General features: G+C 18.9%; 3 protein-coding genes and 1 pseudogene across 4 annotated transcripts; 3 read left to right on the forward strand and 1 right to left on the reverse strand.

Annotated features, from left to right (window-relative positions):
• Positions 1–297: 297 nt before the first annotated feature.
• On the forward strand, positions 298–977 carry PmUG01_00056900 (annotated as a pseudogene). Its single transcript is given in 5 exon segments — positions 298–336; positions 351–767; positions 782–811; positions 826–888; positions 903–977. Coding segments are annotated over 5 exon segments (624 nt in total).
• A 4,292-nt stretch (positions 978–5,269) lies between these two features.
• On the forward strand, positions 5,270–6,237 carry PmUG01_00057000 (fam-l protein; the record flags this gene model as incomplete). Its single annotated transcript, XM_029004722.1, has 2 exons — positions 5,270–5,356; positions 5,485–6,237. 2 exons carry the CDS (start codon positions 5,270–5,272, stop codon positions 6,235–6,237), a joined length of 840 nt encoding a protein of 279 aa, XP_028859093.1.
• A 3,870-nt stretch (positions 6,238–10,107) lies between these two features.
• PmUG01_00057100 (STP1 protein) lies at positions 10,108–12,565 on the reverse strand (the record flags this gene model as incomplete). Its single annotated transcript, XM_029004733.1, has 2 exons — positions 10,108–11,243; positions 11,509–12,565. The coding sequence occupies 2 exons, from the start codon at positions 12,563–12,565 to the stop codon at positions 10,108–10,110; spliced, it is 2,193 nt and encodes a 730-aa protein (XP_028859094.1).
• Positions 12,566–18,895: 6,330 nt separating this feature from the next.
• PmUG01_00057200 (Plasmodium exported protein, unknown function) lies at positions 18,896–19,732 on the forward strand (the record flags this gene model as incomplete). Its single annotated transcript, XM_029004744.1, has 2 exons — positions 18,896–18,982; positions 19,109–19,732. The coding sequence occupies 2 exons, from the start codon at positions 18,896–18,898 to the stop codon at positions 19,730–19,732; spliced, it is 711 nt and encodes a 236-aa protein (XP_028859095.1).
• Between the last annotated feature and the right edge of the window lie 465 nt (positions 19,733–20,197).

Raw genomic sequence — 20,197 nt, forward strand, 5'->3', positions numbered from 1 at the left:
AAATTAAAATAAAGTGTCCTTTATTATCAGAAGTATATTATATTATTGCAAATTATGTTCTTTTTAAATAAGACAAAATATTAAATATTTATATAATAGATAAACAATTAAGACAACTATTAAATAAAACAGCATCTTATATCATTCTAACATAGATATACAATTTTAACTGTTATGTAAGATAATAATATCATATACGTATATTTTTATTATATATATTTTTCAAATTTTACTTTTATTATTAAATATTTTAGCGTTAGTTTATTCATATTAAAAATAAATAATTTGTGTTTTTAGTGTATATTTATCAAATAAGTAAATGGAAACTTTAACTCTGGTAGAATATTAGATACAAGATATATAGGTTATTAGCAAAGTATGAACAATATAAGGATAGAAGCAATGTATGGTTAAAAGAAAAGTTTCCAAATAATAAAGTCAAACAACGGGAAAATATATCTAATAATGAAAAAGGAACTAAAAGTGAAAACAAATAATCAAATGAAACTTTATTAAACAAGGCAAACTATTTTACAGAAATTATAGATTATAATAATGGAATGATTGACGGACAACATTTCCTTTTTAAAATAATTGTATCTAAAAAAAAGACGATGACCTTTTATACTGAAAAAAACAGGAGAATTAGTAATATATCTTTAAAATAAATTAAATTTAGTAGTTACGGATTTGGAGTTTTCTTATTTTTTTAATTTGTTCTTGTTAGATATAGCAATATCCTCTTTAGAAGAATAAAAACAATTGAATATACCTTAAAGTGAAATTGAAAAAAACGAGTTTTACAAGAATTTTGCAAAAGTCTCAGCAAACACATTTCCAGAGGTAATATAACCCTATATAAATATTATATTATTTAGCATAATTATGGTTATATATCAGTTATACATATAGTAGCTATTTGTATGATTTTATAAAATATTGAAAAATATAAAAGAAATATGTTAATGACTGACTAAAATGAGTAATAAGGAATATATATCTTTCTGTAAGGAACACTCAAATAAGAAGTGATAACTGTAATGTTTTCAGCGATATACATAAAAAGTATGCATTTAATTTCTAAAATGATATAAATGCAAGTGTATATGCGGTCTCTTTTATACACATTAATAAAATTATATATCCTTCTTTTTTTTGTAAATTCAAATTTTTTTATTCCATTATAATTTGTATTTTAAATTATTGTTTTTTAATTAAATGTTATGCTATAATATATACATTTGTGTATTAAAATATATTTCTATGAATATATATTTAGTCATTAAAATTAATATATTATAACAGTATACATATAATTTTATTGAACACAGATAATATATATTTATATCAATGTATTTTGCTTTTTATTTTTCATATTGTTCTGATTTAAAATTATTATATGAAAAGGTTCTCAGGAAAATATATTTTTGATTTAATGTTATAAATAAATGTCTTTTTTTGTATTCTATGAAAAGAATTGAATGTAATTTTGTAAATTTACATACATATATATATATATATGTATATATGTATGTATTTTACTAAAATTAAGATTTAATACAGATATATTAATTAAATTTTATGATAAGTGTCTTAAAAAACATATTTAATGTAAATATCATTTTTTTCAAATTTTATTTTTTTGAATTGGCATAAATGTGAAGTTCATTATATATAATAAAATGACATGCCTATTTAATTATGGATTATTTATAAGTGATAACTTGAAAATTATATATTTTTAAAATATAATGATCGTTAAAAACGTTTATTGTTTTATCATTATTCTTTGTAATATAATTAGTTAAGTTTTGTAAAAATTACTTAAATATATATAATACAGGACATTTTTATGTAAATAAGCTATCTATATTATTTGTTCTTTAAATCATCATAAGATAAAAATAATTAATGAAGTTGAATATGGCATAAATAAGTTATTAAGTTTAATTTTTTTTTTTTTTATAAATATTATTTATTTATCTGTTGTAATTTAAATTCGCTCTATTTTTGTAATTGGTACAAATTTTAAAATATTGTTGATTGTTATTAATATTTTTCAAAATAAATTTATAAGAATTATTTTATTATATTGTCAACAAAAAAATTTATTCAGTTATAATGTTTTAATAAATGAACATGATTTTATTTGTAACGAAAGTATTTGTATTAAACATGTCTTTTCTTCGAATACCATGATTTAGTAATTTAATAACTACAAGATATTCCATTTCTATTATCAAGAACATTAAGAATTTTTCTAATGCAATATAAATTTCATATTTTAAAACTTTTTATAAATTAAATTATTTTTTTTTTTAATTATATATTAATTCATTTTTCCGTTTGTTTAATGTGAGTGGTGATACTCTTTGAATAGGACAATACAATTGTTTTTGTACCCTATATACTAGAATAGTTGTTGCTTCTTATTTTATTAATTATTTTTATTTTATTAATAATTTTATTTATTTCCATTTAAATATATGAACTCTACATTTTACATATTTTTGTTTCATTTATTCTGAATTTTTCATCAGTTTACATTTTTATGCAAAAGTTCTATTATTTTCGTTCAGTTTCTTCATCAAAGTATAGTGGTACAAAGTACAAATATATTTTACATTTTTTGGGGAATATTAAGAGTATATTTGATAACATAATACAGAATATTTTTATGATATTTTATTAAGCATACATTTTAATATGTTATCTACAAAGTAGAAAGTTCTGCATCTATTTTTCTTTAAATTTGGAATTCAAAAATTTAAGGTATACCTTATAATTTTAAATTTAGTTAAAAAAATTATATTCATATTAAAAATTCTTTAATTTATATTATAATACAGGTTTTATGTAACATTTATTTTACTCTTTTGGTACATATCTAATTATATTAATTCTAGTGATTGTATAAAAATAAAATAAAATATTTTTATTTTTGAATATGTAATGAAAAAGTATTAAAAGAAATATATCTGTTTGCACTATTAACAATAGAAACAAAGGAATACAATAATTCTACTAGATATTATCATCTTTTACATAATGTTATTCGTGATTTAATATTTTATATCAAGTGCCCTTCTATATAAAATTTCATCAGATGTTTTTGAGAATATGAATTATATTTATAAATATTTAAGTATATAGAGTAAAAGTTTTTTTCTTAGATTACTGTAACAATATGTATTATATGACGAAAAATCATAATAAGATATATCGTGAAATATACATATATAAATAAAAGTTATAATTATAAAAAGAAGTTAAAAGGATTACAGTATATATATTTATTTTCCTCATGTTATTATACTTAAGTATTATAATATTTAAAATTTTTTTTTTTCTTCGTTTAACTAAATGTACAAATAAAAAATGTTCTAACTAAATTATCCCATTTAAATTAAGATTATATCCAATTATAGTAATTATTGTATAAATAAGTAACGTTTAATAGTTTTTTATATTTTTTTGTTTTATTGTTGGATTTTCTACAAAAATACATTTTTATGTAATTAGATGTGTATATAAAAAAAATAATAAAAATAAATTTTGTATGCTACTTATAGTACATAAAGATTATAATATTGAATAAATCTAAATGGACGCAAAGCATAACATATTATTTGAGGAAGTAGAGTAAAAAGAAGGAATATAGAAAATGTAATAGAAATATATATAAGAAAAAAATAAAAAGAAAAATAACATATGTGAAAAAATTTATATGAAAACTTATATTAAATTTAGTAAATGTTATAATTATATATAAAAACAAATTATTCATAATAACATATAGTTTTATGAATTATTTTTTTTACTTTTTGCGCATATTTACTTTTTATTTTCTTTTAAGTTCATGTTACTTCCTAGATTTATAGTATCATTTTTAAAATATTTGCTCTGTTTTTAGTAATTTATAACATATTTTGTTTTTATATTTAGTGATTTATCTTATTAATTCTTTAAAATCGTGTTTTTCTCTTAACACTTGTTTGAATGAAATGTACAATATCTATAAAAATTAAGTTATCATATTATAAATAATGAGAAATGCCGTTATATATTAGAGTGTCAGGTTAAGATTATTCATGAAAAATGGTTCATTTTCATTGGTAGAAAATTGTTTTATGTAAGAATTGTATGATTAAGATCGTTAAAATTACGTATTATAACTATTTGCAATAAAATTAAAGTATAGTTATATTTATTATATTATTATTACAATTATGTAATTTTTTATTCATTTCCATTATATAAAAATTACTTGAATACCTATGTTATAATAAATTAATAGTAACAAATAATATGAGTATGCATAATTATTGAATGTTTAGACATGTGAATTTATAAAACAAAATTATCTTATAACATTATATTTGATAGAGGAACAACTACTTTTTATTATTATTTTTTCTTTTATTATATTATGAGATCATTTCTTTTAATTATATATAAATAAGTAAGAACAAAATTGAGAAAATTAAGTAGAATTATTTTAAAACATTAAAATTATAAATAAAAATAATGAGTGATAATTTATTTACCTTTAAAATATATAACGTTTTATATAATTTCTATTTATATTTTTTAAATATATTATAGACTATTGTAAGGAAGAATGCTATAATTAATATATCATAATATGCTTAATAATGTATTTCTTCATTAATTTACCAACACCGTTACTTTAATATTATAATAATTAATATTTATTAAGAATAATAACCAATTTTTCCAAAATATAATGTTTTAAAAATTATATTAACAGAATACTTTGTTAAATTTTTTTACAATTATCTCATTATATAGTACAATATATTCTCTGTATTATATGTATCCTATATTCTACCTATTCTATACGAGATTAATATTTAAAAATATTAATAATCATTATATTTACTTTTTATTTTATTTCAAAAAGAGTTGATAGAATTACAATTTAACTACATTTCCATTCTAAAAAAATCAAAATAATTTATATATTTAAATATTCATTAGTCAAATCATTTTAAATTATTTAAGTGTAAATTAGTTTTATATAAATAATTTTAATATATTACTTTTTTAATATTTTTTTATTGTCTTTTTCTCTGTCCCTTTTGTAAAAACCATTATACTTATATGCATTTTATTTACATATAAAAAAAAAAAAAAAACGAAAAAATAAATGAAAAATATATTATTATATATCTTAGGAAAATATTTTTTTAATTTTAATTTTAATATTTTGTTTAATGAATATATTAAAATATTAAAAATATATATAATGGAGCAAAAAATTAAGTTAATTTTATTTATTAAAATTTTTTTATTTGTATTTTTATCTTGGATGTGCCATCTTAACAGTGATCTGGTATGATTATATTATTCAAAAATATTTTAATTATTAATATTAAATGTATTCTATTTTTATTAATTCTGTTTTTTGGCATGATATTAAATATTTTTCAAATAATTATTATATAAAAATTGTTTTTTTAGAGAGGGTTTGAAAGATTTTTTAATGAGAGATACATGGTTTATAGAAAATTACGTACAGGAACTTATCGATTTTTAGCAAATTGTAAGAACAATATAGAAAAAAGTATTACAGGGTTAAAAGAAGATGTAACAAATTATGGAATAAAAGAAAAAAATAATATCTACAATACTGAAAAAGGAACCAACGCAAAGAATATACATTCACATGGATTGTTATCAGAAAATGCATCGGATTATAGAAAAGCTATGAAAAATAAGTCTTGTATATTTGAAACAAAAAAGTATTCACATTTTGAAAAAAAAATATTCAAAGAACTTGATTATCAGAATTTTCTTGAGAAAAACAAGATAATTAGTGATAAGTTGTACAAAACAATAATACGTAAAAAATACGGATTACGATTTTTTATACCTTTATTATTGTTTTTGTTTTTGTCATTAGGGCTCATATTAGATTTATCTGTTGGTTATGGGTTATTAAATGGGTTTTATTATATAATGAGTCTTATATGTTCAGATGGTTGGGCAAAAACTTTATGGAATTTATTGAAGCATGAATCTGTTTCTGCTTTTTTCCAGTCTATGGAACAAATAGTAAAAAATAAAAAAAATTATATTTATACACCAGGTTTTTTTGGTACGCTAATATATTTCACATCTTTTTTTATTCTTGGAGTTACAATTATATCAGGTATTATTTATTACCATAAAAAAGTTAAAAAATATGAAAAAATTAAATTCAAAAAAAGGTAAAATGAATAATAAGTATATTTGTTATGTATGTAAGACTTTAATATAAGGTAATAACTGTATCACCTTTACATATGTACTTATTGTATATATATTTCTTTTTTTTTATAATTGCGCATATCGATGTATAATCTTTCTGATGCATAAAAGAAAAAAATATATGTTTCTTAGTTTGTGGTTATCAATGTTTTAATATTTCATAATTTGTATTATAAAATGTTACTTATTCTAAACATAATCATATGGTTTAGTATGTACATCATTGCATTTAAATAGAATTTCATTAAAAATAAATTTATATGAATTAAATTAATGTATAATAGGAAAATTAGTGGAATTTTATTAATGGGTGATAATTCATAACTGAATTAAACTACTATAATTTTAGTTTTTATACCTTGTTAATATAAAATATTATTTTGGGGATTAATAGAAAAATGTGTTATTTATTTTTTTGTTTACAATAAATGTGTCTTTTTTTTTTATTACCTATATTGTTTTTATTATAGAATATAAAATATTATATTAGCAATATATGGATGTTTTTTTTCTAAAATGTGATTTACACCGTTAGAGTAAAAAAGGTCACATTGTAAAAATAAGGATAATAAAATTATCTTATACCGTTGTTCCAGATAAAATATATTACTGAAGACATACAGAATAAAAAAAAAAAAACATCTTATTTACGCAAGTCATATATACAGCTTGTACACAAATATATATAAAAAATTAATAAAAAGAATAAAATTGATAATTGAGGTATTATAAAAAACAAATGAATAATTATGCATCTTTTAGAAAATTATTTATTGAGAATATAATATATATTTATAAAAAAGAAAAAAGAAATATATGATACTTAAAATATGTATATCACTACTAATTAACCATATTTTATATTAACATTGTGTACTGTTATGGAATATAAAGAAAAAAAGGAACTTAGGCACGGAATAGAAAAATAAATTAAATAAAATGTTGAATTCACGTAAATATGTATAATTAATAAATGAAAATTAAATATCATTTAAATTTATAATATGAAAAAAGTAATTTCCAGCTGTATTTATTTTACCAGTGACCAAAAAATATTATCTGGCGAAATTAAAATTTTCAAATAAAGAATAGTGTTTTATAGGAATAATATTATAGATTTAATTTTATATCTAAAACACTTCAATTTTCAGAATAATACTTTTATTAATGAAAAATTATTCTAATTTATATGTGACTAATGTTTGTTTACATTCAGTTAATGTATTATAGCAAAAAGGACAAATTATAGATATAATAATATTTTTTCTTTGAAAATTTACGTAATATATTGAAATAAAAATAAAAACAAAGATAGATATAGCAAAAAAAAAAATTCCGTAAAAAATGTTGTAAAAATATAAATTTGAACAAACAAAAATTTATTTATAAAATTCTCTTGATTTATATAAAAGATATACTTTAAAAAAAAAAAATTAACAAAAATATTATAAATATTAAAATTGTTATAAAGAATTATATATACATAATTATTTGACAGTTTAATGTGACTTTAATGTTAAATTATTGTTTATTTTGCATTATAATAAGAAAATATATGTAAAGTATATAAAAATGAGTTAACTAAAATTCATTAGAACAAAGATATCAAGATTACGGACTATAAAAAATGAAATGATAATTCGAAGTAGTGAAGAAATTATTAGTTAAAAACAAATATATTGTTTTTATAAAATAATACTATAAAATTATTAATTTTCTTGGCAATTATTTATGTACTGTAATTCAATCATATAACATAATATATTATAAATATATTTCCGATTTATATAATTCTTCTGATATATAAAGAATCAATAGCGGATGATATAAAATATCGTCTTATACATTTATTGAATTTATATTAATCGCAGATTACTACGTTAATTTATGTTTTTCATTTATATATATAAATACAGCTTCGTAAAAAAAATTTTGTTTATATATTTAGATGTTTAAATATGTATGAATTGATATTTTTGAAGTATTTTACTTATTTTATTATATATATTTATTAAATATATAATAAATTCTCTCTTAAAATAATATACCATTTTTTTTATGAATAAATTCAGGATATGGTTTGACTATGCATATATATAAATCTAGAGGAAGTATTTTTCATATTTAAAAATCAAATAATAAATAACTTCATAATATTTTTGTTTTAAATTCTGTGTTTCTGTGTACTTCCTTACAAATAACTAGCATATTATTATATGATTAAAGAGTTTTTATTTTTTTAAAACAATAAAATTACTACGTAAGATAAAAAAATTTTCATGAATTTTTCTAACGATAAAGTTGTTAATTATTAAAAAATATTTATACTTATGTGAATTATTAATTGGCATTACTCAGTTCATTTCCTAATATCACAAAATGATCCTTAACGTAGTACCAATAACATAATTCGTTAATGGGACAAGAAATAACATATGAAAGTTCCCTTTTTTTTTAATTTTGTATATAACATATGAATTACTAGGTTCATTATGTGAAAAAAGTTATTTAACTGATTGCACATTTTTATTCATGATACATTTTGAATATAATAAGTGGGAAATTAATAAATCATCAAATTATCTTTATGTGATAAAATTTTTTTAGATTACTACTCTTAAAAAAAAAAAATTATATATATATATATATATACATATATACGAATTTATAAATATACAATTATATGTGTTAAAACTATAAAATTTTTTATAAATGTATTTTTAAATTAGTTTAGAAACAATATTTATACTTTGAAGTTATCCAAAATATTATAATCTTTTGCTTTAGTTAACATAATATCTTAGATGTACAAAATAATTAACAAAAAAACGGAAAACATATATATTTTTCTTTTTTTTTTTATTTTTGTAAATATAAAGTACCTAAAATAAAGAATGTAATATACTATTGCTATATGTGTTGTATAACTGCATTATATATTTAATTTTTAAAAATGCATTATTTCCATATTACCTATTAATAAAAGAATAACTATATTTTTAAAATTTCATTTAGGTTAATAAAAAATTAATTAATTTTTATATTAGATTGTGTGTATCAATATATGCCGTTCAGCATAACGTGTAACTATGTATTTTAACGTGAAACCAAATAAAATTATAAAAGAATTGTAATCATTCTTTTTTATCGTAGAGTAATATAAATGTTATTATTATAAAACATAATAAAAATTAATTCCTTTTAAGAAATACATAATATTATATTGTTGTGAATTATAAAATTTAATTAATAAATATAAGTTTAAACAAATTAATAATATAGGAAAACTGAGAAAAACTTAAAAAATAAAATAATAAATATGTAATAAAATGGTTATATAGGGTAATAATCTACTTTACAATGTTACATTTGTGAGAACCTGGTTTTGAGCATAAAAATATGTATTATTCTGAAAAATATCAAAAAATTTATGCAATTTAAAAATATAAGATATAAATTTCAATATATATATTAATATATTATTGTAAGAAATTATTTATTAAGGAAAAAAATAAAAGAACTTTGCTTTAAATATCATAAATAAATGTTCTTACATTTAATATATATATTAATTCCCTATTTTATTGAATCTGCTAAAATACAACGTTATTAAACATATGCATAAAAAACAAAGAAGCTATATGCCATTGAAATATTTTTAATATAAATACATTCCCTACATTATATTTTATGTCTTATTTTCTTATTTGTATTATTCGTTACTTTACATTCTTCTTATACTTTATTTCCTTTTGGTATAAAAAAATTCAGGAAGATTGTTTTATAGATATCAGTTTTATCTTAAGCAACTATCGAATATATTTGTATCAATTTCTAGGATGAACTGTTATAATATTTGTCAATATTACTCAAACGTTCTATGGAATTTACATATGTTACTTCTTCTCCTATCCAATCATTCATCTCTTCCCTAAAGAAGTTCTCCTCTATATTATTATGAATATTGCTATTTTTGCTATTTTCATAAATGTTACTATACTTTTCAATAAATATATCTGAAATTTCTGGTATTTTTTCTGAATTTTTTTTAGTTTTCCTTTCATTTATGGAATTATCTAAATGTAATTCTCTATCTTCTATATACTCTTCTTTTTTGCATTCTTCTAATATTGTCATAAGTACTAATATACAAAGTTTTGATAGTAATTTTGTTTTTATATATTTATATAATTCTTCATAATTTTTTCTGTGTTTCAGTTCTTCTATATTTATTAGTGACGCATCATTTGATTTTTCTTCATTTTTGTATTCATCTAATATATTCTGGTTAACCTCTGATAATTCATTAAACCAGTTTTGATCAATATATTGTTTTAGAATATTTCCCTTTTCTGATATCCACCTCCTCCATACATCTTTCTCTCTTTCCAAGAAGAGAATATTTTTATATTCATTCGATGACTTATTTTTTAATTCTTCCATTTCTTTTATGTATGATTTTTCTTTTTTCCAATCATTTTTCAAATTATTAAACCAGTCCACTTTTTTAAATTTATCAGAAATATTTTTATGTCTTTCTATCCACTTGTTCCATAAGATTTTTTGTTTTTCAATATGACCGTAACTTTTAACGTTTTTCATTATTAGATCATCATTTGTTAAATTAGAATGAGTTCCATATCTTTCTTTTGTTAATACATCTAGGCATATTTCTAAAAATTCTCCTTTTTTGCATTCCCATTCTTCTTTTCTGTACGCTTCAAGTACTTTCAAATGTACTTCTATGATAGTTTTAGTCCTTTCATTTTTTTGCTTCTTCTCTTGTAAATTTTTTATCACGTTATGTTCAAATATTTTTATTTTTTTAGTAATTTCTTCATCATCATAAAATGGGTGCTCCAAATGATTATGAGTTAAAAATTCTCTCTTTCTGCCCGAATGTGAAGGTATTAGTATTTTAAGAAATTTTGCTTGTCTTCTTTTTATCTTTTTTTTTTTTTTTAACTGTCCTATTAATGTGTACTTTCATATAAAAAATACATATTCATGAAATATATTATTACTGAAAACTAATGATTATCATGTTTTTAATACTTAAGATTTATTTTACCTTAATAAAAAGAGAAAATACGATAATAATTAGAAAGCTTATTAAAATAGATGGTATGTATTTATTAGATGAATTTCCTACTGGATCTGTAATATCATTTTAAATATGTATGTCATATATTGTTGTTAATTCAAAATTAGAAAAATAAGATGCATTACAGTCACCTGAAATTACAGAGGGTATAGTTGAAGCAAAAGAGCTTGAAGAGGATTTTGATATTGGAGAAGATAGTGTTCTTTCGGAAGGATTTTCTGGATTTGTATCTAGCGGATCTGAAGCAGGAGATACAGATTCACCTGATACTTCTGAGGATGGTTGGGAATTTGAGAGAAGTGATGGTATCTGAGACTCTAAAGAACCTTCCGATTTAGCTTCAACTTCATTAGAAGGAGATTCAAGTGATGATAAATGAGCTTGTGTTTTTATGTCAGGTGGAGATGGAGATTCCAATTCTTCATTATTTTTTTCTTCGTGTAGATTTTGTTTTGTATCTTGATCTATTTGATTAGTGGTAGCTCTCTCTGTAGGTTCAGTTTGTTCGGCTTGTTTGTGTGAATCATGTGATATAGGTGATTCCCTATTTTTTCCTTTATCTTGTGTTTGTGAACCTATTTCTTCCTTTTCAGATTGACCTTCACGAGGTTGTAATTTATCTACTAGGGGACAGTCAGTAAGTTTTTTGAAAGTTTGATCGTTCATTAAGTCGCATATAAATTCTGAACTTCCTTTTTTTTTTTTCTTTTTATCTTTTTTTTGGTAGCATGTTCCAAAATGGCTTCTCTTTTCCTCAAAATAGTTCTTCATTTTATCAATCCACTCATTATATTCATTACATTTACTTGAATACTTATCATAATTATTTGGTAATTTCCCTTTTAATAGTTGTATTTCATCCAAATATTTTTTTTTTTTATCACAAAAATCTACTTCTTCATACTTTAATTCTAAAATTTTTTTATCTTCTTCCTCAAAAATCAAAGGGCATCCTCCATGTTTATCTAGATTTTTGTAGTAATTTTTTAACCAATAGTGTAGTGATCCTTTCCACGTTTTTTTATGATATTCATAATGTCGCGGTGGATTATTATTGTTAATTAGATAATCAGCCAAATATTTGCATCCCTCCCTAAATTTATTTTTATCATGCTCGTTATTTAAGGAACTGGTTTTTTGTTTTATTTCATTTACAATATTTTTAAACTGTGGCAGTCCATAGATCATTAATGTCTGTGAGGCATAGGAACTATAATACTGTATTCAAAAGAATTATAATTATTTATTTAAACATTAACTATGAGTTATTTTTATTATCACTTTTTTATCATAAATAAATTATTCATAAATTTAAGCTTATTAAAAAAGATTAAATCCCACCTTGGAAAAACAATTATCCATGATAAATCTACATTAATATTTTAGTTTGTTGTATATAAAAAGCTAAAAGAGAAATACAAATTTAGTTATTTTTATTTACCAATAGAGAAATTTTAAATTAATTTTTTTTAATATAAATAAATTATAAAATTATTATTTACATAAGAATTTATATATGAACTATAAATTAATCGAATACAATAATATTTATTTTTTACATTCCTTATCTGTTTTTTATCTAAATAAATATATTACAATTTGCGATATATCCTGACTATATTTTAATATTAATTTACAATTCTGCATATATTATTATGCAAAAATAATATTCTCTTTTTAAAGGAAAAACCAAAATATTAACAATAAAACAATTTATATAAGTTATATCAATATGTAATATAGAGTTTATTCTGTAAAAATTTCTTTAATCTATATATTGCCATTTTTTCTTTTTTCTTAGTACAACAACATATATATATAATTAGGTATTATTATATATATTAAGGTAAATAATTCCTTTTATTCTTCTTTCCTAAGATAGTTGAACTCTAAGGCAAATAATTGTTAGCACTGATAGTATATTTATATATTTGTTTTTTTTGTCTTATTTGTTTTTATTCATAATTGATATAGATCATTATAGTGTTATTATTTTGTTAATATTTTTATATATTTACTGCACTGTATATACGAAGAAGAAATAATAATATAAAAATTATAATAAATTGTTGCTATGCTTAAAGGAAATTCTTATCTTTAAAATAAACATGTGACGCTTAATATAATATTTATTACCTAAAAATTCCTTATTTGTGGCATATATTATTTGTTGTATATATTATTACATAGCATAATCTTAATATAGTATATTATAATATACATTTATTTTCTTTTTTAGTGCTCTATTAACAATTTTAGATATGAATTATTTCGTTTGGACAAACTGATAATTAATTAAAAGTATGTTTTTTTTTAATAATTGATGAAAATATGTTCGGATACTTATTAAAACTATAAAAGGTAAATAAGAAATAATTATAACAAAGTAAATTATAAAATGTGTTTGAAAACAACGTAGAATATATTATAGCATTGAAATAAAAAATAATAACATAATAACTGAATGCAAATGAATTAATACATTGAATTAGATAAAACAAAAAATATTTAAGAATTGTAATTATTTTTTAGTAATTCTTGATAGATATATTTTAATAGATAGATTAAAAATATAATATTAATTCATTTGGTTGTTTCTACATATAACAATAGGAAAATATCTTTTTAATACTAATAAATATTTATTTATTATGCAAAAAAATGAATATCATAAATTATTTTTAATATCGTAAAGGAGTGAATAACTAAATGAGAACGCAAAACAATTAAAACTTATAATCAACAACATAGGTTATTATTTTATATTGTACATACATTTTTACTTATTTTAATATATCATTTAAAACAATTTCATGTAAGATAGAAAGTAATGAGAGAATAAATAATTAATATGCTAATAATAAAATTTTGCAATTACTTTACATATAAAATTACATTATCATGTTTATATTTAACAAATCATTTATGTTAAAAAATTATATTTTAATTTTTTTTTTTTTATTCATTGATTTATTTTTATAAAATATATTTGTTTGTAGCCCTCCTCTTTTTATTTTAATCTCTTATATATTATTCCATTTTTTTTTTTTAAACACGTTATTTAATAACAATATACAGTGGATTATACATAAAAATAATTTATTATGTTTTATAATATATTTTATTTTGCATTCTGCATTTGTATATATTATATAATCCTATATAAGCATAATATATATAATGAACATATTATTGTAGATTAATATATGGAAACAAAAAACAACATATTATCTGTTTAAATACTTGAAATAATTTGAAAAAAACTGAGTAAATTAGTTATAAAATGTTTATAAAAAAAAATTTTTCTTAATATTTTATAAATATATTTGAATATATATTTTTTTCAACATTTATTTGTTTTTAATTATCTTTTTTAGCGTGTCATTATAATTTTTGAATAATACAGAATTTTGTACTTTATTTTGTTTTTTTATTTAAAAATAATACAACAATAATAACAATTAATATGAATTAATGAACTTTCGTTAATAATATTATTATTATGCTATTTGTATTCTTATTTTAAATCTAATATTTAACCTAAAAATAGATATAATTTTAAGTAAAATATTAACATAATATAAGCTAATAGTAATGCTATATGAATATAAAGTATTATAGCATGTTATCGGAAAAATATGTAAATATAAATGCATTTAGTATATTATAATTGTTTAAATAATAAATTATAATTTTTTCTTATTTAATATGTACAAAAAGACAATGTAAAAACTGTGGTGTGTTTTATTAAAAATATGTCCTTATGTATTTAATGTTGCAGTTCTTGATATTCAAACTAGAGTTCATTATTATAAACATATTATTCTGTTGAAAAAGTGCTTAAATTGCAAGGTATATGAAAAACCAAATAAAATAATTTATTTTTATAGTAATTAGGTATTAATTTCACTGAAAATTTTTTAGTCATACAGATAAATATATAGTTGTATCATATTAAAAAAGAAGCTTATTTTCATAATTTGCTTTCACGAATAAAAAAATATATTATATATATGCGCATTATTTAATGTAAAGCATGTGGTTTTATTTTTATATTTTAATTAGTATCTTTTCGTATTATTCTGTTAAAAAAGATCGTACTATGTAAAATTTATTTTTTATAAAATTCTATTGTTCTGATAAGAAGTTTTCAAATTTGAGCTCCCTAATATTTTACATTTCTTAACAGTTAATTATCATATTGTAAAAATTACTATTTGTGTATTAATCCTAATTTAACGTATAACATATCATTAGTATTAAGAAATTATATATATTTTTTAATTATTATTCTGTGTATCTAGTACGGATACAGCGATCGTTAAAATTATTCAATTATTAAATTGTCCTTTTTATTACATATCAATTTTTATATTATTTGGGGTAATATCATATAGTAAATATTATTTATACCATGATGATGTTGAACATTAATATGGATATAAGTTATCAAATTAAAATTAATTCTTATTTATATTTCTATGTTTCTTTTAGTCTTAATTTTGCCTAGCATATTTGTATTTTTATTACTTATTTTATTTTTTCTACCTTGTTATTCTTTTTACATGGATCTTTCTATATGAATTTTTTATTATTATATAAGAATCATACTCATATACTATTATATTTGTAGTTATATTTTTGAAAAGAATAATTTTAACTTTTTTTTTTTTTATTATTTTTAATATACATTCCATTCAAATTATTCAGGATTCTATTTTATATGTACAAACATATATATTGTTGAAAATTTTTAAATCATAATTTTGTAGAGTACACGTTATATAATACCTGATATCATCCCAATATGTTTTATATTTTACAGAACCATTTAACTGTATTGGCGATTTTTGTTGTACATATTTATATTTTTTCTTGTTGAATGTTGAAGAAAAATACAGATCATGAAAATTAGTATTAAATAAATTGAATATTTATATATACAACACTATTAAAACTGTAAGTTCGTGTAGTAGCACATTATAGGTATCGAGTAGAACATTCTACTTTTGAATAAAATAATTTATAGTGCTAGACAAAAAGAAAAATATAAAAAATACTGCAATAATTGTTAATGCAGTTATTGAAAATAAAAAGATGAATTCTTACACAACAGTAGAAGAAGGTGCTTCTTTTTGTAACAATAAACAAACGAATGAGGATATTACTAGAACTGAATATTGTTCGGATTGTCCGCATTAACGTAATACATTAACATATTTTAAGGAGTGTACACAGCTTCGATTAATAACATAATATTTAGGAGTATCGCATATAATATTAAAGTTATCGAATTGTATACATAAATTATTGTATTATGTATAACATATATATTTATATTGCTGCTATATAACTATTTATATTTGTTATCATTGATGAGGAGGCATTACATATCAATTGAAGTATGGTAACTTTTTAGAAATAGTAAAACATATAATTTATACTTTTAATTAAAAAAAATAATAATAAATAAAACAATTTTTGTAGAACAGCAAAATATAGGTTTTTTTCAGAAATTATACATGAATTCACATAAACAATATATTATTTTCGATAAAAATTAAATATGTATATGAATAATTTATTTTTTTGTAGAAATAGTACTATATAGCTAGTATAACTATGAAAATTATATTGTGGAAAATAAAATTTTTTATCGTTTCTTTATTAGCATGCTTATTATTATATATTAACAATATAATTTATTAAATGTAAAAAAGACATAATACCAAATTAGGTAAAAGCTGTTGAGATGTATATATAGAAAAACAATTCACTTAGGCTATATGTTCGTAAAAATGAAAGAATAAAATATTCTACTAGGAAATTAAACTTCTGTATATGACTTTTTATTATGAGAAAAATATAAATAATATATACATATTTATATTTACTTTTTTAAAAAAGTGTTCAAAGAAATATTATGAAATAATGAATAATGTTAAAATTGAAAATAGTACTTATAAGTAAATGTCCTAGAGGATTTTATTTTAAAAAGAGTACAATTTTTCAATATACTTTATATGATATATATGTATATTAATATAAATATATAAAATGCTTTAGAGAATGTTATATATAAGAATATTAACTGTATATAAAAATGTCAAATTTTTATATTCCGAAAAAAATTAAACGAAACTAAAAAAGAGTCTCCGTATAAACTTTTTCAACAGTAATGTATATATATATATATATCAAAAAAATAAAATACATTAGTTTAATTTAAAATTTTTTATATTTTTTGATATTTAAATATATTATTTAAAATTTAGTTATTTTTTAATTTTTTTAATTATTTACTTTAAAAAATTATATTTCAGAACGTGCAAAATAATATATAGTTTTTTATCGGATAATAAGCATATGTTTCTTTGCATATGATATTTGTGTAATTGTCATAATACATATTACTATACTTTAAGTACAAAAAAATAAAGGAATAATAAATTTTTCGTAACGTTATTTTTAACAATGTGTTATTTATTTATGGCCACTGTTTAATATATAACCTTAGGATTTGTTCCTCTTGTTACTGATATGGAAAAGAATAATAAAAAGGTATTATATTCTATCTAAATTTATCAGAAAATTATTACTATAAAACATATTTCATTAAATTATACTTATTGTTATTTATCATGTATATATTATATCCTATAAATTGTTCTTATTTTTAAATGTATTTCATTTGGTATACTTTTGAACTAAGGAAATTATATTATATATTTTTAAGAAAATTTTGCTTTTTATATCTATTTTTTTCTCCTTACTTTTTATTAGCTACGAATATGAATATATTTTTTTTTTAATTAACTCTGAAATATATATTTTTTAATATATTAATGGGTATGTTATTAATATGTTTTTTTAAATACATTATATATCGTAGTGAATTCAATTTTCATAATTAATATAATGCATAATTTGTACAAAATATTTGTTCTATTAAATAATATTAATACTATTATATTGTTACGATTATAAATATATTTCTACTATAACAAACATTCGTTCAATAATGTAATATTTACAAAATTATAATTATTAATAAGAAATAATTATTAAAATTAGAAATTATTTTGTTAGTATATAGTATAATTTATATTCTATACTTTATAAATTTAAATATATTTAATAATTTGAAATATTAAAAGATCATGTATATAATTGTTTTTTCTTGTTATTTTTGAAAAGAATTATATAAAAATTATTTAATTACTGTATTATATTAAATTATACATTTTGAATATTTATGAATAAATACAAATTATATTATTTTTATTAAAATAAATTTCTTATAAATAACATCAAGATATATATTATGTAATATATCGTTAAAGTTTCCATTGTTTGTATTTTGTGCAAAAAACGTTTTAATTATGTATATGTAATTACATTATTAAAAATAAATAAAAAATTAATAAAATAATTATAGTAAACAATATAATTAAAAAATATTACATTATAGTTTGTTTTTTTCCTACTGAATATAGTACAATATTAAAATTATATACCATGGAACAAAATATTAAGTTAATCTATTTTATTAAATGTGGATTGTTAATACTTTTAGCTTGGTTATATTATTTTTGCAGTGAAGAGGTACGATAATGTTATTTAGGAAAATTTTTATTTGTTTTTTATCCGGTTTTTATTTTTATCAAATCTAATATTCATATTGAAATTAATTATTCTTTTAATTAATATTAATATTTTTTTTTTTATTAGTGTACTTTTAATATATCAAAGAGAGAGCATAAGTATTATATGAAATTAGATATAATAAATCTTCGATTACTGGAAGAATGTGAAGGAAAAAATGATTCAAATTTTATAGAAACAGAAGAAGAGATAACTAACGATGAAGAGTACGATAAAAAGGTTACAACCAACAAAAGAAAGGGGATTAAAAAAACAAACATACGATCAAAGAGATGTTCATTATATAAAAAAGAATTTGATAAGCAATATAAGAAACAAAAAAAATTAATATATAGAGGAAAAAAATTATCTCACTTTGAAAGAAATTTTTTCAAGAAGCTTGATTACATAGATTTTATTAAAACAAAGCCGTCAATTAGCAGTAAGACATACCAAAAATTAGTATGTAAAAAGATTGGACATAAAATGTTTTTACCTACTTTAGTAATCTCGTGGGTATTATTAGTATCATTAGGATCTATACTTTATGGTTTTTTTGATGAAAAGAAAATTACAGCAGATGTAAAATCTTATGATGTTACATTATTTCTCGTATTATTGTGCATATTAGTTGTCATATTGATGTTAGGACTTGCTTTTACCTATATTACATTTAGAAAACATAAAAGAATTATAAAGAAGATATATTAGATTAGATAAAAGAAATATTTTTATTTATGTATAGTATGAATTAATATGATTGAATAAATGTAGCATACATAGTCTTATATTTTATAAACATATGTAGAACTGCTTAAATTGCTTAAATGTACGTGTGAATAGCTATAAAGTTTTGATATACAAGATTAAGTAAATATTTTATTAGTATTTTTATAAATTTCAATGATTGAGAGTTTTTCACTATGTAATTTATAGTATTATTTCAATTTAATTAAATATTATGGAGTGAAATGTATTCGTATATTTAAATAGATTCTTATGAAAATGTATATATGTAGGTAAAAAGTAATATATAATTGTTCTGTTCATACAATTTTTTTTGTAATATTATGATTTGTATTTGATTTAAAAACTTATCGTTTAATTTTTTTTTTTTTTTTTGTACTGAACTAATGTGTTCATTTGTTGACATAATTCCAATAAGAAAATTATTAT

The sequence above is a fragment of the Plasmodium malariae genome (assembly GCF_900090045.1).
Source record: "Plasmodium malariae genome assembly, contig: PmUG01_00_31, whole genome shotgun sequence".
NCBI classification, from domain to species: domain Eukaryota; phylum Apicomplexa; class Aconoidasida; order Haemosporida; family Plasmodiidae; genus Plasmodium; species Plasmodium malariae.